Consider the following 25607-nt stretch of genomic DNA (forward strand, 5'->3'; position numbering starts at 1 on the left):
GCTGTTGAATGACTGCGACATGTTGATAATGAAACAGCTGCTCGTCATTGCCTGTCATATGTCACTATGTACAGTAGGTGGCAGAAATAGGTCGCACTGCAATCAAAGTTCAATAACGCTCCACAAGAAGAAGATATAGAGCGCTGCTGGAAGATTCTGGAAGTCTCTTGTTTGGTACACGGAGTCATAAGACGAGAAGAGAAGATTTCACCATATTTCACGGTATAGGACGATTTATTAAAACAATATTATGTCATGACTCGCGTGGTTTTCGTCGTTGCTTGTTTTTTTTTTTTTTTAATAAAATCCTGGCTTTTAGTAACATTCAGCTCATGGCTTGACATTTCATTTCGCATTATTTTGAAATCAGGAGTTAAAATTCTACGAACACAGCAAAGGTCTAAAATCAATTGTTTTAAAGCGCTTCGTCAGTTTAAATTGTCGTGAATGTTATGGTGATATTAACTGAGTTTAATTGCTTTCTAATAACCAGTGCTGTTGCTATCAAGAGACTGAAAATATGGGCAAGGTTTAGATAAAATCTAACACTAATAATAGTCATTAATTAATTTTTGAACGGTCACAAGTGTCATTTTCTTCAGTGTGTTTTTGAAATGTTTCTTCTGACTAGATCAACCTGTTTGAAGGCAACTATGGTGAAAGAGACTGGTTTTTATGATATGCTGGGTGTAAAGCCTAATGCCAGCCCTGAAGAGCTGAAGAAGGCCTATCGTAAACTGGCATTGAAATATCACCCAGATAAAAATCCAACAGAAGGGGAAAGGGTAAGACTGTCACTCTTTTTATTTATCATCACTGTCTACATTATTCCAGAATACTTGAGAAGACAGCTTTGCAGATTCTTCATTGTTGTCATATAGAAAGTGACCCAAATAAACTGTGTACCTTATAAGGCCACATTTTTATTTTGAAACTGTAAAATGAAAATATTTTATAGATCATATTTAAAGGGGACCTATTTTCCCCTTTTTTACAAGATGTAATATAAGTCTCAGGTGTCCCCAGAATGTGCCTGTGGAGTTTCAGCTCAAAATACCCCACAGATCATTTACTATACCATGTTTTAAATGCTCATTTTTAAATGGAAGTAAAATCATGCTGTTTTCATGCATGTAACTTTAATTGCAAATCACCAGTGTGCCTTGGATACTCTGGCAAAAACTAATAAATCATCTGTTTGGTTTTGATTATCATCTCTTCCGTGACATTGCAGTTCTTCATAATCATGAAAGTTTTTTTTATCTGCGTTTTAAAGCCATATCAGTCTAAACTTCTGATTCATGGTTATCTGAGTGCATGCGCACAGAAAGCTGGATGTCAGATGGCTCGTCTCTTGAGTATTTAAAGGTGCTGGAGTTACGGTTTTGAATGTACTAAAGCATAAAAATACCATAATTGTAGATATTTAGGAAACATGCTGAGTTCACATACTCGTTTCTCTGAAAACCAGTGCTACAGCCAGTTATTTTACTTTGAAATGTGCGCTTCGTGTCGGAATGTCTGTTGCCAATTTATCCAATAGTATTTCGCCACCCCGGGTTGCCAGTTGGCAGAAATGTAGCGAATTGCAGCCATGAAAGCCAGCGAACAAACTGGCTCAGAGATCGCAGATTCTACCCGACCTAAAAAGACTCAGCATCCATCTAAAAATCTCTATGAATGGGGGCATATTAAAACGCGATATTAACTCATCATAAATCAACTAATCAACTTACAATGTGTAAGTCTCCTCGCCTTCCAATGTCAATTGAGCTCGCTCCTGTTGCGTATCCTCAAACCGGCAACCCGCGTGAGCGTTGAGTGTGAGGAGGAGGGGGCAGTACCCATTTCAACCACTAGCTGTTATTCTTACATACCGTAACTGTACCTTTAAACTAAGTTCTCTTTCATGTGTTATTGCGCTTTAAAGGAACACTCCACTTTTTTTGAAAATAGGCTTATTTTCCAACTCCCCTAGAGTTAAACAGTTGAGTTTTACCATTTTCGAATCCATTCAGCCGATCTCCGGGTCTGGCGGTACCACTTTTAGCATAGCTTAGCATAGTTCATTGAATCTGATTAGACCATTAGCATCTCGCTTAAAAATGACCAAAGAGTTTCGATATTTTTCCTATTTAAAACTTGCATTTTGCATTATAGGTGCCCTTCAAAATATGATCTAAAAAAATATTTTATTGATATACAGTTAAAAATGTAATTATGATCTATGTATATGATCTATAATATATATGTACGTGGAAAATAATTGGGTGGTGTGGGGGCCTAAGATGGTCAGTTCGCTTATCTGTGAGTGATTTTATCACTTGGAATTATATATAGCAGTTGAGAGATCTTTGGGTGGTCTCAATGTTTGACCCGTGCGTTTGGGATTTTCACTATTCTCTGGTTTCAGTTCAAACAGATCTCCCAGGCGTATGAGGTTTTGTCAGATGCCAAGAAGAGAGAAGTGTATGACAGAGGGGGTGAGAAGGCGATTAAGGAGGGAGGAAGTGGAGGGCCAAGTTTTGGCTCCCCCATGGACATTTTTGACATGTTCTTTGGGGGAGGGGGACACATGCACAGGGAGAGGAGAGGTAAGTCATGTTTCTCTCTCTAAGCTACAGACTCCACAATTTGTGCAAAACCTGATCATCCATGTTATTCTTTCAAGATTTCTGAATGTTCCAAAGAACATTTTCTTTTTAAGAGAACAAAAATCTTTTTCAGTCACATGGTTAATGTCACAAATTTGCCTAGTTGTTAGCAGAGTTGGATATCGTTTGAATTTATCGATTCCGAATCTTAAGGTGATTTTATGGTTTATGTTCACTTAAGACAAGTGACTGTGTTTTCAGGATATTTTTACATAATTTTATGTATTTCTCCTTTCAAGCGCAAGCAGACGTGAAAGGGAACTCAATTCAGTATTCGCAAGCCGAATTAAGTTCTCTTTCCCATTTTTCGCTTGAATGGTTTAAAATCACATTAAAATGCGCACACAGGAATCGAAAAGTTGAGTCAATTTACATTTTCTGATTCTTGACTTTAAGTATCTGATTTGGAATTCAGAATTGGAATCGATTTGATTTCCAACCATAGTTATTAATAACCTAAAATAGTACAGATTATTTCTTGTATTGTTTTTTGTTGCTGTTGTTTTTGTTTACATTTTTAAAAATCATAAAACATCCAGATTAAGTTCAATTTTTTTTTTCACAAGTTCAAATTTGGTTCACACTTTAGAGGAGATCAAAATGTAGGTTCACATTAATCCTTTGCACTTGGAGTAACCCACAAATTAACCAGCCGAAGTTTCAGAGATAGTCTTAGAGATATTTTGTTGTTCCTGTCACAGGAAAGAATGTGGTGCACCAGTTGACGGTATCTTTGGAGGACCTTTATAATGGAGCCACCAGGAAACTTGCCGTCCAGAAAAACATAATCTGTGACAAGTGTGAAGGTAATAAATGACTGAAATTTATTTGAATAAGGGATTTTTTTCTTTTTTTTTTTTTTTTACTTTATTATAATGTTATTATACCAGTCTTCAGCGTCACATGGTGTTATCATCACAGGTGAAGACGGTTATGCTGCTTAATATTTTTAAGGAAACTGTGATACTTTTTTCACGATTCTTTGATGAATAGAAAGTTCGAGAGAGCAGCATTTATTTGATAAAGAATTTTTACAATGTAAAAGTGTTTGTCACTTGATCAATTTAATGCATCCTTGCTAAATAAAAGTATTAATTTCTTCTTCTTTTTTTTTCAATTATCTGACTCAAAACTTTTGAATGGCAGTGTGTTTATAAGCATTGTATTATAATTATACTGCCTTGTATGGTAGTTCTGGTAGTATTTTTAATAGTTGGATTATTTTTTTTTTTTTTGCATAGTTTTTTTACTGGATATTTTACTACAGGTCGTGGAGGCCGTAAAGGTGTGATAGAAGTGTGTCCATTGTGCCGTGGGGTCGGTGTCCAGGTCAGACTACATCACTTGGCACCTGGCATGGTACAGCAGATATCAACAGTCTGCACCGGCTGCCAGGGGCAAGGTCAGCGACTTGGTCACCGCGACCGCTGCAAAACATGTGCTGGTCGCAAGATACTACGACAGAAGAAGATTTTGGAGGTGCACATTGATAAAGGTAATAATGAAGGATGTCAAAATTAACGTGTTACACAATTAACACAGAGCAGAAACGGCAGTACCAAGATTTTGTTTCGGTGCTGAGTCTATTTTTGCTGTGCTGCTTACACTGAATTAAAGCCACAGTGCATTGTTCTTGTTCAAAATACACCTGCGTTAACAAGAAAAATAACATTTCACCATAAAATCATATAAATGAGGTGTTCTGTGTTTTACAATCACCATATGACATTTAGCGCTGTGAAAAGAAAAAAAAAAGAAAAAAAGTAGTAAAATAAAATACACAAAAACACATCATTGCCAGGAGATTTTGCCCAAGGCCTGTTTTAATTGAGGTAGCCTATATCTTAACTCTAAGATTACTATATATGTGAAGGAGGAGAACACCTGAAAAACGTGACAGAATGTACGCTACTCATATGTATTTGCAGTACCAAATCGCGTTTCAGCTGCACACGACAAATGCTGCCAGTGTGAAAGCACAATGGGCACATGCTTGCTCCCTCATTGCATAAACACAACTTCTGCACTGCCTCCGCTCTGCTTGCGTGTCCAGTGTGAAAAAAGTGTTAAAGTGACAGCAGCCTAATAAACCTGCTGTTGTCTGTCCTTAATGTTAATCAAAGAACTAAAGACAAAAAAGAAAATCACTCACTGCTCTTTGACTGAATCACCCTTGTAGCTTTTATAAGGATTAATTTAATGTATTTAATTTATAATTTATGCTGTGCAGTGTTTGAATATTCAGTTTCTGTATATTTACCTGTTGGACCTACCTAAAAATCTTAAAGCAATGTTTACAAGGTTACATGAGTTAAAAACAATGAAAACAATAACTTTTTTGTGCATTTTAGCAGGGCAGGTAAATATCTGAATCAGCTCACACGGACCAATAATAGAAAAACCTTTGTGTTGAGTCCTGATGTATTAAAGGCACAGCTTAATGTGACACTTATTACAGTGGGTTTATGCGAAGATTGTTTTAAGTTCACCTAAATTAAAAATTATTTAAAAAATATATATTATAAAAAAGTATAAGCCTATTAAATGTTGCAATTGATAGCTTTCAATTATATTGTAATGTAGAATGGCTGTAATTAATGGCCTAAATTGAAAATAAACACTTGTTTTCTGCAGCCTGTTGCATTTGTTTATTCTTGATTGTGTTATTGCAGGTATGAAAGATGGACAGAAAATAGTGTTCCATGGAGAGGGGGACCAGGAGCCTGGCCTTGAACCTGGAGACATCATCATCGTTTTAGATCAAAGAGCACACTCCGTTTTCACCAGGTAAAACCAATCTGTAAAAGTCAGCAAGAAGTAGGGATGAATTAAAATGACTAGATAAAAAAATATATATATGGGCCTTGGGCAATTATTTTCAGAGGTATGTCATTGATTGTAGTGTCCTGTAGAGGGCAGTACAGTCTCATTTATTTATTTCAATATGTCCTGCTTCCTGTGTTCTGTATGTGGGGCAGCCTTTTACAGTACTTGATCATTTAGAGAAGGTAAATGAGGGACGGAATATGTAGATATTATGTATGAAACAAAAAAATAATATTCTTAACATTTCTCTTCTCAGACAAGGAGAAGACCTCATCATGAACATGGAGGTACAGTTGGTAGAGTCATTATGCGGTTTTCAAAAACCCATCAAGACACTGGACAACAGAACTCTACTCATCACATCCCATCCAGGTAAACCATCCTGCATACATATTCCAGCATTACATGCAGTTTCCCATAACATCAGCACTATTGTGAGTCAGTGCTGGTGGATCAGTGAATGATGGCATACTGTAGCATGATGTACAGGTAATGGCTGATGGAAGTTTCTGTCAAGTTTAGAACCTGTAACCATATCCACTTTTAGTGATGCTCTGGGTGGAGGAGAACGGCAGGGGTGATAGTACGTCACCTTGGCAGATGGTGTACCATATGGTCATTTTTGCTATTGCTTTCTCCGGGGTTCCTAATAGGCATCCTTAGTGTCTTGTTGACCTTGTATATTACCATACATCTAACTTGTGCTCAAATTGGTCTACCTTGTTTTGGAGTAATTGGTTCTGATATCTTTCCCAGTTCACCCCTGAGCCGTTTGGAGATTAAAAACTACCAATTGGAAGCTCGGCTAGCTATAGGAATCTTAATAGCAGAGCAGATGTAACTGTTATATAAACTATAGATGTGTAAAGCAAATATATTGCCATTCTTTGTTGCATTAATAGGGGAGCTGATTAGACCTGGAGATAAGAAATGTGTTCTGAATGAGGGGATGCCTCTGCATCGTCGGCCGTTTGAGAAAGGGAAACTCATCATCCTTTTCAATGTGAGTACTAATTATTGAATATGTTAATTGATAAAACTTTGGAAAACTTTGATTTTTCTATTTACTGTATTTTTTGCTTTAAACATTTTTAACTTAATTAAGTTGACTAAGGAAGTAAAAAAATTAGATAAATATTGCTATGCTGTTTATTACTAATCAACACATTAAATATTGTATAATTTATAAACAAAAGTGGAAAACTTAGATTATTTTTAACTATTTGCTGTATTTTATTTCTTCCTTTTAAACATTCTGAACTCAATTGATAACAATGCCTGTTTGATTTGAAATGTGGGGGAAAAAAACTTTTAATACGTTTCAGAGCAAATACATGAATTTCATTTGTGTGTGTGTGTGTGTGTTTACTAAATTTTCCAGGTGTAGTCCACAGCTTTTGTTGCTGTTGTTCTCACTTACAGTGATGATTTACATAAACTAATTTGTGCTACCTTTCTTCTTAAGGTTGTCTTCCCTGATGAGAACTTCCTCCCATTAAACAAACTGAGGGAGTTAGAAAGGTACCTACCTGAAAAACAGGCAAATATTGAGCCTGATGGCATGGATGATGACCTCTATATCTATGCTGACCTTGAAGACTGTGATCCAACCCATGAACGTCATCATTACCACTATATAGAGGAGGAAGACTTTTACCCTTCTGGAGGGGTGCAGTGCCAAACCTCATAGAGATTCCTGTTCCCTGAATCCCTTCCCTTCCACAACAAATGCCACCTCTGCTGGAAAACAAGAAAAATGGACCAAGAGGAAAAGTTCATTACCTCTCAACTAGTTCTGTGCCTAAAATAAGACCTCTTAGTGCCGACCTCTTGTGTCATTGTTTGAAAGAATCTCCTCATCCAAAATCAAATATTTTGTGAAATAAATTTAGGGGATGTGTAAAATGAGTAGTGAGACTGATAACATGGAGGTTCAATTGAGGGCAGAGGCAATGGAAATTCGTGTAGCAATTACAATGGAAATGGAAGGGTCATTCAGGTGTGAAGTTGGTTGTGCCATAAGCCCAGTAAATTCCATCTCTAAAATTTATTTACCTTGAAAATCAAATTTTCGTCATCAGTTTGAGAAAACATTACAATCATTGTGGTGTTTTGTTTATTGCCAATTAATTGTGGGTTACATGTAAGAACATTTGATCTTGATGTTGTTGGACATTTGCTATGTGCCAGTTTATTGCTAAATGTTTTTCTAGAACATTTTGAACTAATAAGAGGGGTGTAACATCCAAGTTAAAAATACATTTTAAATCTTTATTACACTTACATTTTTATCATAATTTAGAAATAATTGCCAATGATTTTAACAAAAATAAGTCATGTTGCATTTGTTCATTCAAATCCTATTTAGAAGCTTATCTAAAAAAACAAAACAAAACAAAAAAACATGAATTGAATGGCACAACAAAATACTAAATATGCCAATTTGGTTTTGAAGGTGTTTTAATACCTCTGCAGAAAATGTATGATCCAGTCTTAAGATTACCTGGAAAGAATAGTGAAACTTTTATAACTTGATTATCTGTTAACTCTGCCTACATTTCAATGACATTTTTGGATATTGTAAATGCACTTTTATCTGTTTTGTTATTAATATTTTCATTTTTGCAGGCAGATATGTCTTATTTGATGATTTTATTATGTGCTGACTGAAAAATAACTGAAAAATGTGGAATTTTCATTACGACCAATAACTTTGCCATTTGTAGTTCTATTTATAAAATGTCACAATGTTACTCATTTAGTCACTTGTATTTTTTGTTTTGGGTGGAATTGAATGTTGGGTTAATTATGACCAACTTTGAGCTCCTGAAGATCCACCTTCTTCCTGTTTGATTAAAAAAAAAAAAAAAAATCATGATGAACATCTTGCATATTAAGATGTCTCTACATCTTTATTGGAGATCTACTGCAAATATCAAGCAATCCACATCTAACCAGTTAATGATGCATCTTAATGACAAATCTTTGAAAAGATTGTCATGGATTATTCATGCTTGAATTTTAATTAAACTGCAGCAATATCAGCACATTATTTACCAACACTGTAAGATACTCAGAGACTTACACTGTAAAGCAGTGTTATACCAATATTCAAACAAAAGTGAATATCCTTGATTAAAAAATAATCTGTAATTATCAGAATATAAACCACACTGATTACTCCCATACAGTATTGCAGTAACTGCATAATATGTTCACCTGCATGCAGTACAAGTAGATGTGCTTGGTTGAGTGTTAAAACACACTAAACCATTATAATCAACACAATATTGTACCATGTGAATTCTAAACATATCAGAATTCTAAATGTACACAAGTACAAATATGTGAAAATGTCCTCAATGTGTCCAAGGCTAGTGCAATGTCACATTATGAGCAAGTACATACTGATTATTTGTCTTTGGCCAAAATGATCAAAGATAATACATACATTCACATAAAAGATGTCAAACTTCAAGAATGGTCTTTGCAAAGAAAACCAGTACATTTACCACATTAATTTTGTTCGGGCTAAATCTTGCATGCAGATATTATCACAGACAATACTATAAAGCCCTTAATAATAGTAAAAGACCAGTACATTCGTGCAGTTTTTCATGTTTACCACTAGAGACTTGAGAGGAACATTAGCATTATGAAGTGAGATGTAGTTAGTTTCAGATGTTGAAGAGGTCCTGAATCTTATGAAGCTGTGGACCCAGTTGGTTGGTGCGTGAGCCTCTCGAAGCATGATGTGGAAAAATGAAGAATTGAATTCCTTGAATGGAAAACAATTTCATAGCAGGCATATAAAGGCAGAGATGTGTGTTTTCGGGGATGCCACAAATCCAGAACATAGAAACACAGGACGCGTATACAGAATTCATATTCTGAAGGACGAGACTCACGGCTTCCAGAGTTTGAGTAGGCCATCTTCGCTGTATGTGGCGATGAGATTCTGATGGGGGTGGTGAGTTATGCCAATCACGTCTTTTTCATGTACCTGTAGAGGATGTACGTAGAAGCACCTGTTTAATTTAATTTGATTTAATTTTTATATCCATTCAGATTTACTATAATATATCCAACTGGTCCTAATTAGAGGTACAGCATTAATCAAATGTTTCAATTTTAAGTTCAGCTGCTTTCCTGATTTCAAAAAACATGGTATGATGTCATCAATCAATCATCATCAAAGAAATAATGATTGATTTCTTTCAAAAGTGTAGCTTGATCAAAGGAGTGACAAAACAAAACATTATCATCAAAGAGACGTTCATCAAAAACATATCAAAGAAATCAAGGAGTTAGAAATTAAACCACAATGGGAAAAAAAAATCCCCCCCAAAAAAAACAAACAAATAAAACAAAACATTATCATCAAAGAGACTTTAAAGATCATCAAAGAGAATTTTAATTCCTCATTCAGATTTAATATATATCTCCAACTGGTCTAATATATATCACACTTTACCAAACTAAAAGAGATCTCGTGGATATGCAGCATGTGCTGTGAGGGCGGACGGTACCGTGAGGGTTCTCTCTAGTTTGCCAGTGATGGTGCTGAAGCAGTACAGCACATAGTCCTCTCCCACGCAATAAATCCACTCTCCACGTGGAGACAACGTGCAGCAAACAAAGTCTCCTCCCCTTCTTACGCCTGAACAGAAACTCCTCATCACCTGAGAAAGAAAGGGGACGGGGGCAACAGAGTGAGAACGCAAGTGCAACGCAGACGAAAAAGTTAAAGGCATGCTTTAGAGAACAACAAAAAGCATGCAAGACTGAGTCATCAAGCACATCAAGAGAAGAGTGGGTGAGGCGGCTGAATAAGGGTAAGCCTTATACGCCATCACAGTCTGAATATTAAGTGCTTAGCTATTTTTAGCAAACCTCACATCCAGCAATAGAGATTTGCTGCTTTTTTTTTAAACTTCTGCTCAACATCCAGCCTTTAGTAAAGGTTTCTAATTCATAAATGGTATAAATTTGTGCTGCCTTAAACGGGTTAGTTCACCCAAAAAGTCATTAATTACTCGCCCTCATGTCGTTCCAAACCTGTAAGACTTTGTTCATCTTCGAAATACAAATAAAGATATTCAATGGAATCTGAGAGATTTCTGTCCCTCCATTGACAGCTACGCAGCTACCACTAGCCACCACAAAAAGTTCATAAAGAGATCGTAAAACTAATCCATATGAATTGAGCGGTTTAGTCCAAATTGTCTGAAGAGACACGATCGCTTTATATGATGAACAGATTTATTTTAGGTTTTTATTTACACATCAGTTATGTTAAACGGAAGCTCAAGCATGACATGCGAGAACAAATGAGGTTCATTGTCGTGTTACGCAGCATGTTTGAGCTTCCGGAAGAGGTTTCTTCTCACGCATCAAGCAGGTTCAGTTGAGCTTCTGTTTATGTTCGCTGATCAATGTTTATATGTGAATAAAAGGCTTAATTTAATCAGTTCATCATATAAATATATATTGTGTCTCTTCAGATAATTTGGACTAAACCGCTCAATTCATATGGATTAGTTTTACGATCTCTTTATGAATTTTTTGAAGCGTCAAAGTTGTGTAGCTGTCAATGGAGAGTACAGAACTGGCTCAGATTTTATTAAAAATATCTTTATTTGTGTTCTGAATATGAACTAAAGTCTTACGGGTTTGGAACAACACAAGGATGAGTAAATGATGATAGAATTTTCATTTTTGGGTGAACTAACCCTTTAATACTGCTGGGAAAATATAGAAACCAGTTACTATAATTTTCACTCCAGTGTAAGTATTTTAAATTAATCTTGGAATATATTTAGCAAGATGCAGAGTATCTTACTTTATGTCTGTGATGTATCATATGCAGGTAAATTTTTGTTCTCACCTGGCCATGAATATTCGTAACAACCACTGTGTTGGTCCTATTACACACCACAAAGTGCTCAGGAGTCTTTGGGACAAGCACAACATTGTTAACAGTGATGTCTGTACCCTCAGGAATGTCAGGGGTTTTTATTGTGTGGGTGCAATCCATTGTCTTCATGTTCCAGACCTGAAAAAAAAATCCACACAAATATATATGAATGTATAAATCAAAAACGCATAAGCTATTAGGTGTGGTTCACTACAGTATGAACACTTACCTTTACCGTGCCATCTGCCGACGCGCTAATGACATGATGGCCATCATGTGAGAAGATGACCTCATTTACATGAGACGTATGGCCTTTAAACTCCTTCAGCGTCTTTCCTGATTTCAAACCATGAAGCCTGATTAAACAAATCCAGGAGTTAGAAATGAAACCACAATTCACAAATTCAACTTATCTCTTTAAAAAGCTTAAGCAAACAAGTGACACCAAAAAAAATAAATAAAAGGAAAATACAACAAAACATAAAACAAACATGTTATAAAGTTATGAATCATGAATAAATCATTACCATCAAAGAGATTTCTTCAAAAAGCTTGAGCAAAGGAGTGACACAAAAAACATAAAAGCAAAATACAACAAAACATAAAAACAAAACATGTTGTGATGTAATGAATCAATCATTATCATCAAAGAGATTTCTTTAAAAAGCTTGAGCAAAGGAGCTACACAACAAACATAAAAGCAAAATACAACAAAACATAAAAACAAAACACGTTGTGATGTAATGAATCAATCGTTATCATCAAAGAGAATTTTAAAATCATACATCAAGGTCATGATATAAGACAGAAAAACAACACAACTTTTGTCTGCAACCTACAATGTGATTTTATCAACTTATTTCTTTAAAAAGTGAAGCTAGAACAAAGCACTAACAAAACAAAATGTTGTGATGTCATCAATTAACAATTATCATCAGAGACTTTTCAAGATCAAAGATCATTTAATTTTAAAAGCATACATCAAGGTCATACTTGAAGACCGAAAAAAGAGCACAACCTTTGTCCGCAGCTTACAACGTGATTTTATTATCTTTACTTAAATTCTTTCCTCTCATGCACATGAAATTCCACCCACATGCACCATGAGAGTCTAGCACTGACGCCCAGCCGCAGAACTACTGCAGTCAGGACTGAGAGAGATGGAGAAAGAGAGGGAGAGACTTTCGCTCTAGGCATGTGATGGAATATTCCTGATGACTCTAAACACCTAGACCTTGATTCATTTAAATTTCTTCCACCTCATCTCTTACTGTCATCAATAGAGAATAAAACAAAGATGCAGCATGAAATACCTCTTTACTGTCGTTTGTCATGTGCACTTACCTAAAATGTACCTACTACTTTCCTACAAATATTTCCAAAAGCTAATAATAACTGAACCAAAAATGACCAATGACATAACCAAAAAAGGTCAACTTTTATTCATCATCTTTAACGCCAGGCATTCACGTGTCTCCCTCACACACACTACCGAGAGCATAAATCCAATCCATTGCAAAGGGGGAGGAGCTAGTATTTATCAATAAGGGGCCAATAGCAGAGCAGCTCGCCATTTCACCCCCCTCTCCCGTTCCCTTGCCAGCTAAGGAGCTGGAATGACAAAACGTCTGCCTCAGTCAGCCGCTGTTTGGGCAGCTGAGCAAGGAACAGAAACACATTATCTGTGTGTGCTCCCTCTCTCATGCACGTGGCCAATCATGGTTCTTTCCACCCACATGCACCATGAGAGCCTAGAACTGACACCCAGCCGTAGAAAGTACTGCAGTCTGTTCTGCGAGAGAGGGAGAGATACTGAGTCTGAGCATGTGACGGAATATTCCTAATGATGTTTAAAACCCAGACCACGACTTCAAATTTCCTCCTTCTCCCCCGCCTTCTCTGTCTACAAAGTATTCACGGTTATAACATTTTACTAAGGTAGCCTACTGTTCCTACTGGCACTTGTTATTGCACCAATTATTGCACCAATTATGAAGGAGTGAAACAATGCAAAACGTCAGACTTGCAAAATTTTTGATATTCATATATATAATAGCATGTTAAACCTGATAATCTGGTCAAAGGAGGCACTTAATAGTTGACTGCTGTCCTTGTTGAAGCAGACACAGGTGACTGCTTTGCTGTGGGCTCGTTCTAATCTATTCAGGCATGTTCCATTCAGAATTCTCCAAACCTGGAATAACAAAATGATACATCTTGTCACATAATGGACTGAATGAGGATAATGGAGATAAGTAAATTCCATGAACTAATGGTGTGCAATGAGGTCTAATTGGGAACATAATCATTCAATGAAGCTGAATGTGCTCCATGAAATATTGAATTAAAATTACATCCAAACAGGGATTTTAAAACAATAATGAAAGACCATACATTTTTTGAAGTATGTTAAAGGGATAGTTCACCCTAAAATTATTTTTTTGTAATCATTTACTCATCCTCAAGTAGTTCCAAACCTGTATGAATTTCATTCTTCTGCTAACACAAAAGATATTTTGAAGAATGTCAGTAACCAAATAGGTGACAGTAGCCGATGACTTCCATAGTATTATTTTTCTACTATGGAAGTCAAAGGTGTCCATCAACTGTTTGGTTACCAACATTATTCAAAATATCTTCTTTTGTGTTCAACAGAAGAAATAAATTCATACAGGTTTGAGGGTGAGTAAATGATGACAAAATTTTCATTTTTAGGTGAACCATCCCTTTAATAAAGAACGGCAGTCGCAATTATAATCAGATGAAGTGTGATTAAAAGACTTAACATATAAGTGGTTAGAGGGCTTAATTAACATTTGCCTTCAGACCTACTGCCCCCTGAGTTTGAGGTCTCTTACAATACTTCTGAAAAGCCTCAAGATACACTACCATTCAAAAGTTTGGGATTGGTAAGATTGGTAAGACTCTTATGCTCACCAAGGCTGCTTTTGTTTGACCTAAAATACAGTAAAAACAGTAATATTATGAAATAATATTACAGTTTAAAATTTTACATTTATTCCTGTGACAGAAAAGCTGAATTTTCAGCATCATTACTCCAGTCTTCAGAGTCACATGAAAGAAATCATTAATTTGTGAAAGTAATCATTTAATAAGGAAGACCATGTTTCTTTGATCTGCTAGAAACCAAGAATGTAGGTCTTTCACTTCTCTACCCATTGTGATAGATAGATAGATAGATAGATAGATAGATAGATAGATAGATAGATAGATGATTGATTGATTGATTGATGAGTGAGTGAGGTCCATACCTGTATCTTTCCATCCTGAGCTCCAGAGGCGATCATGTCGGAGTCATGACTTACTGCCAAGCACAGCACAGCCTCATCCATCATCATGAAATTGTCTTGAGCTTGGTACTTCAGATCCTAGTCACACAAGAAACAAATACAGATAAGCTAACTATTACACACAAAATGCAACCACACATAAACACATAAAATAAACTGGAGGTTTCTGCCCACAGTCTAAGGGAAAATACATCCACATGATGGGTTTCTTGAGATAATAAGGATACTTTCTTATGTCTACTAGAAAGAACTACCATCACAACACACTGTTACAAACAGCCAGAAAACCACATACTTCTGAGTCTCATACTGTATACTCAAATTCCCCAGTAGTGGTGGAAGTCCATGTCTGTGAGCAGGGCAGGATTTATTTTTGGTCCTTCCTCAACTCAACCTGATAGACGTCATAGAGTGTTGGGCTGACCCATATTCTACACCTCTGAGGCTTTAGTAGAAACCAAGGTTCTCCAGACAGAAAAATTAAGCCACACTAAATGTGAGAACTTGTTTTTTGCTCCCACAAAATGGGCCTAGGTCAGCACATGTGTGTTGCCTCTTCTATTCATCAAGGAGATGATGTTCTTGAGCTATGTGGTTGGGAAGATCAGGCTCTGAGAATATAGAGATGAATATAGACTGAAAGTTTATTTTGGTAACACTTTAGTTTAGGGTTCAATTCTCACTATTAACTAGTTGCTTATTACTATGCATATTACTAGGAAATTGGCTGTTTATTAGTACTTATAAAGCACATATTAATGCCTTATTCTGCATGACCATATTCTACATCCCTTAATCCTACTAATATCTCAACTTAACTACCTTACTAACTATGAATAAGCAGTAGTCAGGAGTTTATTGAGGCAAAAGTCATATAATTAATTGGTTAGTTCACCCAAAAATGAAAATAATGTCATTTATTACTCACCCTCATGCCGTTCCACACCCATAAGACCTTTGTTAATCTTCGGAACACAAATTAAGATATTTTTGTTGAAATCCGGTGGCTCCGTGAGGCCTGCATAGGGAGCAATGACGTTTCCTCTCTCAAGATCCATAAAGGTACTTTAACGAAGGTCTTACGGGTGTGGAACGGCATGTGGTTGAGTAATAAATGACAGAATTTTCATTTTTGGGTGAACTAACCCTTTAATGGTTAGTTAATAGTGAATTGGACCGTAATCTGAAGTGTGACATTTATTTTTTGTTAATATAACTTACAGTAAAGTAAAGGTTCTTAAAAGTAAAGGTTCCATAAAAGGGGTTTTTGCAATGATGCCATAGAAGAACCATTTTTGGTTCCCAAAAGAACCTTTTAGTGAAACATTCTTAAAAGAACCATTTTTCTTAGTTTGAAGATCATCTAACTTTTTTCCCCCAATATACTCTCTTAAAAATAAAGGTTCTTCAATGGCATTAATAGTTCCTTGAAGAACCTTTAACATCTATGGAACCTTTTTATTGCACAATAAGTTCTTTATAGTGTAAAAAAGGTTCTTGAAGTGGAAAAAGGTTCTTATAGTGGAAAAAAAGGTTCTTTAGATCATTAAAATGTGCTTAACTCTAAGGAAAAAAAAGGTTCTTTTAAGAACTATTTACTGAAATGTTCTTTGAGGAACCTAAAATAGATCACTGCAAAAAACACCTTTTGGAACCTTTATTTTTAAGTGTGTAAAGAACCTTCTGTGCATTTGAAAGGTTATAATGGAAGAGGTTCTTTATGGAAACATCGATGGCAATTTGCTTTTAAGAGTATATAATTACTTTAAGTTTACAAAACAATCTAGTGGACATACTGCATAGTTGTCAGAGAACCTTGGATGAACCTGCTGGAAAGACGACCATCTCTGCTACACTTCATAAATCAAGTATGGTACAGCGATTAAATGAAGTCAATCATTAAAAGGCAAATGAAAGTCAACTTCAAGGTTTTGTTACAGAACTCAAAGCATTTTATTGACCATTTACAACAAATCACTTAGTAAAGTTAACAACTTTCATAGCTTTTATTATTCGTATGCCGATGATAACCAATTTAGTTCTCTCTTCCCACCCTCTGACGACCAGTTACAGTGGCCTCATGAATCATTTGTCTGGCAAGCATTTCTGCCTGGATGAATGCCCATCATCTGAAGCTGAATATATTGAAAACTGCTGTGCTGCTGTTCATCCCCGCCAAGAACTACCCTTGCCAATGCCTTGTCATTTCAATACACAACTCAATGATCTCATTCACACAGAATGCCAAAAACCTTGGTGCCACACTGGACAAAGACTAACCACAGTCAAAACATGATTCCTCCTGCAGAACATTTGCAGAGTTGTACATTTCTCACCAGAGAAGCTATTGAGATTCTGGTAGAGGCCCTCGTATGCTCTTGTCCTGACTGTGGCGACTCACTCCTGACTGACCTCACAGCACATTTAATCGAACGTCTACTGTCACATTTCACATTACAGATATAGATTGTTAGCAGCTTCACATTAATAAAAAGGAAAATAACATGTAAAATTCATCAGTTTCAGCTGTAAAGCTGACAATTGTGTCATTATTCAGCTCAATTTAGTTCAATGTTGTTTCAATTTAGTTCAATAACTATGTAAACGTTGCAGTTAATCAATTATGAAATGAGTTTAATTCAGTTATAAGCAGCTCTAAAGCAGACAATAGTGTCATTACCTGTTTAAATTTTGTTCTCATCCAATAGTGTAAGTGCAGTTAAATCGATATATAAATATATATACACTATATTGCCAAAAGTATTGGGACACCCCTCCAAATCATTGAATTCAGGTGTTCCAATCACTTCCATGGCCACAGGTGTATAAAATCAAGCACCTAGGTGTGCAGACTGCTTCTACAAACATTTGTGAAAGAATGGGTCACTCTCAGGAGCTCAGTGAATTCAAGTGTGGTACCGTGATAGGTTACCACCTGTACAATAAGTCCATTCGTGAAATTTCCTCACTACTAAACATTCCACGGTCAACTGTTAGTGGTATCATAAAAAAGTGGAAGCAATTGGGAACAACAGCAACTCAGCCATGAAGTGGTAGGCCACGTAAAATCACAGAGCGGGGTCAGCGCATGCTGAGGCGCACAGTGCGTCAATAGCTACAGACCTCCAAACTTCATGTGGCCTTCAGATTAGCTCAAGAACAGTGCGTAGAGAGCTTCATGGAATGGGTTTCCATGGTCGAGCAGCTGCATCCAAGCCTTACATCACCAAGTGCAATGCAAAGTGTCGGATGCAGTGGTGTAAAGCACGCCGCCACTGGACTCTAGAGCAGTGGAGACGTGTTCTCTGGAGTGACGAACCACGCTTCTCTGTCTGGCAATCCGATGGACGAGTCTGGGTTTGGCGGTTGCCAGGAGAACGGTACTTGCCTGACTGCATTATGCCAAGTGTAAAGTTTGGTGGAGGGGGGATTATGGTGTGGGGTTGTTTTTCAGTGGTTGGGCTTGGCCCCTTAGTTCCAGTGAAAGGAACTCTTAATGCTTCAGCATACCAAAGACATTTTGGACAATTTCATGCTCCCAACTTTGTGGCAACAGTTTGGGGATGGCCCCTTCCTGTTCCAACATGACTGTGCACCAGTGCACAAAGCACGGTCCATAAAGACATGGATGAGCGAGTTTGGTGTGGAGGAACTTGACTGGCCTGCACAGAGTCCTGACCTCAACCCGACAGAACACATTTGGGATGAATTAGAGCGGAGACTGCGAGCCAGGCCTTCTCGCCAACATCACTGCCTGACCTCACAAATGCGCTTCTAGAAGAATGGTCAAAAATTCCCATAAACACACTCCTAAACCTTGTGGAAAGCCTTCCCAGAAGAGTTGAGGCTGTTATAGCTGCAAGGGTGGGCCAACTCCATATTAAACTCTATGGATTAAGAATGGGATGTCATTAAAGTTCATGTGCATGTAAAGGCAGGTCCCAATGTCCGCAAGGTCCCATAACTTTTGTCAATATAGTGTATATATATATATATATATATATATATATATATATGTGTGTGTGTGTGTGTTACTGTAATTTTTATATATAGTAATATATAAAATAACTGTAAGACAAAAGTGATAAATACATATTTTTCTTAATTTATGGGAAATATACCTTATTTCATGGCCAGTATATACTCACCTTCCGAATTTTACCAGTGGTGAAGTTCCAGACTTCAATGAAACCATCAACAGATCCAGTAATCAAATACTGTCCATCAGGAGAGAATCGAGCACACTCTACATGGGATTTTGGCCCAAACTGTATCATACATGTACACACATGCACAAACAGAAAATGGAAAACATTAAAATAAAAAAATATATCTATGCGCTTTTCACAACATTGTTCCAAAGTAGATTTAAGTTAACGTTGACTTTGACAGCCATAAAAATGCATTTTGTAATATTTTAATATTTTCTCTCAATTTTCTGAGGTCATCCCAGCACCCCTTTGTGACCCCCTTGGGTTCCCTGGACCCCAAATTTAAAAAACCCTGACCTGATGCTTTGAAACACTATCAACCCCCCAAAAATTGTGTGTTAATGTTATTCCAAAAGTCCTGTATCAAAGCGAGCAAGATAGAACACAAAGAGTGCAGCATACAAATGAAAGCCTCAGGTCACAAAAGCAATTAATTGCGCATATGCTGAGCCCTGTAGCATGCAGGATATTTTGATAAGATGCCTTTTAATGGAGATGGGCATAACATCCATTACTTGTTTTTATCTTAAATTGACCTCTTTCAAACAGTCATAGAAATCATTTATATTTTTTCTAACAGTTAAACTGATCAGTTTAATACAGGCTCACCATAATTGGTAAGTCAAATAATATTTATTGATGTCTATTATTGATTTTACAAGCTTTTTCTATATTCTTTATTATTAGATTTACATAATGAAATATTTCTGCATATGCATCTATATTTTTTTACCTCACAACCTCTCTCACAAGCTTCTCTTGGCTATGAGGCTAGAAAGAAATTATATAATGATATCACACTTCTGTGTTTACAGCACCTTTATGAGGCGACTGAGCTGAGTAGGAAAGCGCTCCTCCTCCATGTCCTTCAATGCACCTTTGCCCCGGAACAGTTCCAATGACATACCTGGAGGTAAGAGACCTTGGTGCTGCTGCCACTTCAGAGACTTAGAAAAGACAAAGTGTAGGAAACAGAGAAAAAGAGCAGAGGTCATAAAGTTGAAAAAAAAAACAAAAAAAAAAACAGGGAATACAGCTCCAATAATAGAGGAATATAGAGGAATTTACACTATTCTTGAACAGTGTGAATATATATATATACACACACAGTAATATTAGTGATTCGACTGCACTGAAACTGAAATGTTTTAACGTTTTTCTTGGTTATGCCAACGTTAGGGGAAGACTCCATTTTATCAATTTTGCAAACACTATGAGAACGTTACTCTGAACATACTGAAACAAGTAGTAACATTAAAAAAAGTCAAATGTCAGACTAAAACATTTTGTTAAAAACGTTCCATGAACGATGTATAAATAACTTACTTTCTATGTTAAAGGGGTGGTTGATTATGATTTAAATTTTTTAACTTTAGTTAGTGTGTAATGTTGCTATTAGAGCATAAACGTCTGCAAAGTTACGATGCTCAAAGTTCAATGCAAAGGGAGATATTTTCTTTTAAAGAATTCTCTGTTTAAGGACTACAACAATCAGTTAGTAGGGACTACAACAAGCTTCTTCCCGGGTTAATGACATTAATAAACCTAAAATTTACATAAACCCTGCCCCAAGGAACATGCAACAAAGGGGGTGAGGCCATGTTGGGCTGCTTTAGAGAAGAGGAAGAGTTGTTGTAGTAGAGTGTTGTTACAATGCCGTCATTTTACACCGGACTGCTTCACAAACAAGGGTCAATTCAACGCTGGATTTGCGCAAATGATTAACATGACGGCACATGCTAGTCGATGAGTTGAATCAACTCCACAGCAATACATTAATTTATCCACTAACTGTTCAGAAACATCCAAATGCATTCTATAATTGTAACTTCTTCCTGAGTCTCTCCATCAGTGTCCGACTCCAGCTTGAACAATGTAAGGCTGAACACTGTTACTGACAATCATCATTTTGGCTGTGTGAGATTCTCCAGCTTTGTTGTTGTTGAGCAACCAACGCGGGAGCTGTTAAAGCTCCGCCCTCTTCTGGAAAGCGGCCGGGAGCAGCAGCTCTTTTGCATTTAAAGGGACACACACAAAAATGGTGTGTTTTTGCTCATACCCAAATAGGGGCAAATTTGACAAGCTATAATAAATGATCTGTGGGGTATTTTTAACTGAAACTTCACAGACACATTCTGGGGACACCAGAGACTTATACCACATCTTGTAAAAGGGGCGTTATAGGTCCCCTTTAACATTATCAAAGACCAGATAACTTTGAACAAATGTTCTATTAACATTACTGGAAGAATGTTTGTTCATAACTTTGAGCAAACCTTGCCAGAACGTTAGCTAAAGTTCTGAGAATGTTCCCCGTTAGCTGGGAAGCTGCTTTGAAACTATCCACATTGTATAAAGTGCTATATAAATAAAGTTGACTTGACTTGTATATATGCTTATCGCATGAAAACTATAGTTTTTTTACTTACCAGCATTGCTAATGAGCCAAACTGCCTTAGTGCTTTGGTCTCCTGTAACCTGTACAGAGCCCCTTCACATATACGGCCCTATAAAAACAAAAGACATGTGGTACATGCAATACAACAGGGACAACGGATAAATAGAATGCAAAAGGTTAGGTAAAACATACATAAAAGGTAGCAAACCTGGCCCAGAAGAGCCATGAGACGAGAAGGTGGCACCAAACAGACCTCTCCTGCAAAAGCTTGAGCAATAGCCAGTCTGCGCTTCTCTTTACTGCTGCCCACTGGATATGCCTGTAGGCGAGACAAAAAAAAAAAAGTGAATCATTGTTTCGCAAAAATATTAATACCCACCTTATTTTTAACGTAAGAGTGGGTGCAGCCATTTGTAACTTGAATGTGTGAGGCTTCCGGTGTTATCAATTTTCAGTTATTTTAGCTGTAAAAAAAAACAGCCTGATATACTGCTTGATGTTGGTATTTAACTGGTATTTGTTATCATTTTAAATTATTATAAACACTGGTTTGTAGCGCAAATAGTTTTACTGAAGTTTCTTCTAGTTATTTCCCTATAGCGGCTAATGAATCGAAAGTCTCGCACATTCACAGAAAATAGCTTATTTCCATGTTAAAAAAAAAAATATGGTGGATATATCAAATATTATGTTCTATGCAATAAATTCCATTCATGCCACTGACTAACAAGTTAAGCATGCACTCAAACAGGGTTCTTTTTAACTTACAGTGTGAAATAAAATAATTTTAGGCATATAATTATCAATTATATATAATTATCAAATATACATTTTTTTATTTTACAGGACAACTGTAATTTACACCAGTAATATATTTATGTCTTTATTTTTATAATTACAACAACAACAACAACAATAAGCCTATACTAGCAAACCTATTTGTATCAAAATAGAACATGTGAGAGTGATGTTAAATTAACTTAAAATCTCACAGGGTACTTTAAGGAAATATTTTACATCTAAGGGGTTCGGCTGACAAAAAAGTTTGGGAACAATATTATTTTTTGAGCCATTTATAATATATTAAATCTCATCTGAACCATTAATTCAATTACTGAATGATACAATTCACAAAATCAGCCATAAACACTTACCACTTGTGAGTCAAAGTATGGCTGGGTGAGAAGGTTCTCCATGTGCGAGTAGCGCTCAGGTTGAGTGTGGCTAAGCATGATCATGGGATCAGTCTGCTTCAGTAAACACCGGGCTGCTCCCAGCTCCCCCAACTCAATCAACTCCAGCACAATCTACACGTACAACAACAGAACCTATCCAGTCCTTGCTCAGTTAAAACAGAGGTATGAAGAGCAACCACCAGACACCTGACACCAATGTATCAACTATAGTTGAACTTCTTACTTTAAATGTGAAGAAATTACTTTGAGCAAGCTTTAATGGGCTATTGTATAACAGCAAACAAACTGTAGAGTAGGCATAAAGAATTTCTACACTTAATGACATATGGACACTGAACATTATTTAGTTGCTCCATTTAACATTCTTATAATGAACAATAATTGTTTGTAAAGTTTGTCATTTCTGAGGGGGCTCTAGGTTTTCCTTGAAAGTGAAAAGTGACTTATTTACCTGTTCGTACAAGTCAATGAGCAGCTTGTCAGGAAGTTTCAGATACTGGATTGCGAGCAACACTATATCCCAGTGGCCGTTGTTGATATCGGAGATGAAGCTGTCGATGCTGTCGACCGTGTGGAGCGAGACGGTCGTCTCCTCTTGAAGCGTCGCCAGAGTGCGGTGCAAATTATTTTCCTTCAGATATTGCATGATCAAGCGAATCACGCTGCAAAAATTGACGTTAATACGAGGTGTCACATATACCCGAACTTGTATAACAAAATAAACGGTCTCTATTTTATATGTGAAATGCAGCGTTTAATTGACATTACTTCTATAGCTGTTGGGTTGTAAGAAAAACAGTCCTAAGCACACTGACGTAGACTGGTAGCGATTATAATGAATAAATTCTCCTCGAAACTTTTGCCTAGCGCAGCGACTGATGACTGCAGAAAACAGTTTATCGCTACGTGAAAATTAACACACACACATGACATACGTAGAGAAAAATACTGACATTGCATTTTTTGCCGATATAATCTATTTTGTGCTATAACAATAAAAACCAAACGCTTCGTTAAGTTTGTCATTTATAGCCTACTGTATTTTGTTTCTTTATCTGGAATCATTAAATAGTTGAAATCCTATTCATTCAATTAGAAGTGAATGGTTTACTTACTCTGCGGATTCCACTTCAAGGTCCATGATTGCGAGGTTGTTGATGAAGTCGCCGTCTGGATAGAATGTGCCAATATTCGCCAGCGCTGCTGTGTTGTGTTGGTCCTCAGCCACGTGAACACCGTGTGGCCGTGACCGCCCATTACACGTGCTGTTGTATTTATTGCTCACGCGTCTGAAATCACAGAAACCTCTCACAAATTGTTGCGGATTTTTGGGAGGGCGGATTAATGACGCGTGTGGAGGAATTAATGGGAAAAAAACCCCCGCAAGGTTGCCATCAGGTGCCGAGAGATCGTGCAGGCGGATGGTGCACCAAAGCCATAAAGCTGATGTATTATAAGAAGCACAATTACTATAGTTAAATCAATCAATCAATCATCATTTATAGAGAACTAATACTTAACTGTATTGACGCTATAATCTTATATAGAATATAAAGTATTGGTCTATTAGCAATCGACAGTGATTGCCATTGTCCAATCTTGCAATACACAAGAATCTATTTAGAATACAGAACGCATCACAGGTGTCGCACCCCAGTATTGGTCTGTTATGGCAAGCGCTATTAACATTTATTCTGTAAAACGAACTAGTATCTGTTGTTACTATTTATTAGATATTACTTGATACAATCCAACTGCATCTATTGTCTATTTGGTTATTAATTGGCACTTGTTCATTACATACTAGTACTAATTTATTTGCTTGCCATTGAATTCACTAGGGAACTGTGGGGCGTTTTCACACCTATGGATCGCTGGTTTTGTTCCGAAACAGGGACTAAATTTGTTACAATGTTGCATTTTCTTCTCGGTTCGGTTCACTTTCAAAAGGCAACATTTCAAAGCGTACCAAAATGTGTTTATGCAAGTCACATTCGAGTACAACTGTCATCTTTTTGGTCAGTTTTCTCAGCATCATCCAAAAATGTTTGACAACTTAGCTCCATGAGCATATTGTGGCTTTATTTGTGATTGTCGAGATACACGCAAACACTATATGAATGTAGCCGTTATTCCCACTATTAAATTATATACATTTCTATTAATACTGCGGCAAATTCAAACGCGCTAGTAGGCTAACTACAGTAACTAATGTGCTCACTCACAGAATCAGACACTACTGCTTTTTATATAACACTTCCCGTTATGAACTATGGTAACGTTTGGTTCGTTGATCCATTGGGTTGGATTGCTGTCACATCTCAAGCGCGTTTGGTCCGCTTTTGGCGCGCACCCGAGTGCGATTGCTGCATTCATACATGCCCAAAAGAACCGCACCAAGGGGGACAACGAACTCTACTGCGATTCAACCAAACTAAATGAGCCAGGTGTGAAAACACCACAACCACGTGCTTTCAACTAAGAGACAATTTCTGTTTTCAAAAAAAGTACAAAACTGAAACACTAGTATCTATTGAAATATTTGCTAGTAAAATTGCAATAGGCACCAACAACTGGAATACACACTAGTGAGAAACGAACAGTTGATATCTGAACTACAGGGCATTCGGTGGTTTAAAAAAAAAAAAAAAAGTATATAATAAAGGCAGGCAATAGCACCATAGATACTGATAGTGTACCAGATTAATTGGCTTGCCATGTCTCTAGAGCCCACATTTATTAGTATGAATTTGCTGCCCCCCACTGGCCGCACTGAGCATAAATTATCTCTGTCAGACATGGTAACGAAAAGAACAGAAAAGGTACAAGATATTTTTACATTTACTTTAGTTCTTTGACATATAGGGTAGAGCAGGGCTAGCTATCATACTTTCATGGTTATAGCCCTAATATTAGGCTCTACGTGAAATGAACATTTAACATGGGATACCCTGAGAGAGAAAAAAAAAAAAAAAGGTTTCTAATTTGGGGTTAAGCATAATGGCTCAAAGATCAATTCTTTAAGAACATTTATAGCTAGATCATTATAACTAAAACATGAATCAGAGATGAGTATAAAACACCATAATATGTT

At 36.7% G+C, this 25607-nt stretch overlaps 2 protein-coding genes across 5 annotated transcripts; one reads left to right on the forward strand and one right to left on the reverse strand.

The window, feature by feature from the left end:
• Positions 1-53: 53 nt before the first annotated feature.
• On the forward strand, positions 54-8233 carry dnaja1 (DnaJ heat shock protein family (Hsp40) member A1). Of its 2 annotated transcripts, XM_051900329.1 has the most exons (9): positions 54-222; positions 632-785; positions 2414-2594; positions 3356-3460; positions 3922-4149; positions 5327-5441; positions 5737-5852; positions 6383-6483; positions 6946-8233. In XM_051900329.1, the coding sequence occupies exons 2-9, from the start codon at positions 654-656 to the stop codon at positions 7168-7170; spliced, it is 1203 nt and encodes a 400-aa protein (XP_051756289.1). In that variant the 5' UTR covers positions 54-222; positions 632-653; the 3' UTR covers positions 7171-8233. The 2 variants fall into 2 exon arrangements, with proteins under 2 accessions (XP_051756289.1, XP_051756297.1); XM_051900337.1 differs by lacking the exons at positions 5327-5441; positions 5737-5852; positions 6383-6483; positions 6946-8233 and having other exon boundaries at positions 3896-4043.
• smu1b (SMU1 DNA replication regulator and spliceosomal factor b) lies at positions 8178-24128 on the reverse strand. Of its 3 annotated transcripts, XM_051900301.1 has the most exons (14): positions 23629-24128; positions 22965-23175; positions 22472-22624; positions 21526-21636; positions 21349-21426; positions 19738-19866; positions 18857-18976; positions 14670-14786; positions 13464-13591; positions 11627-11753; positions 11368-11535; positions 10010-10162; positions 9389-9483; positions 8178-8325 (listed from the first exon to the last, which is right to left on the reverse strand). In XM_051900301.1, the coding sequence occupies exons 1-14, from the start codon at positions 23652-23654 to the stop codon at positions 8283-8285; spliced, it is 1659 nt and encodes a 552-aa protein (XP_051756261.1). In that variant the 5' UTR covers positions 23655-24128; the 3' UTR covers positions 8178-8282. The 3 variants fall into 3 exon arrangements, with proteins under 3 accessions (XP_051756261.1, XP_051756276.1, XP_051756265.1); XM_051900316.1 differs by lacking the exon at positions 23629-24128 and having other exon boundaries at positions 22472-22645; positions 22965-23101; XM_051900305.1 differs by lacking the exon at positions 8178-8325 and having other exon boundaries at positions 8367-9483; positions 23629-24127.
• Positions 24129-25607: the final 1479 nt, after the last annotated feature.

This window comes from Ctenopharyngodon idella, chromosome 1, assembly GCF_019924925.1.
Source record: "Ctenopharyngodon idella isolate HZGC_01 chromosome 1, HZGC01, whole genome shotgun sequence".
Classification (NCBI taxonomy): Eukaryota; Metazoa; Chordata; class Actinopteri; order Cypriniformes; family Xenocyprididae; genus Ctenopharyngodon; species Ctenopharyngodon idella.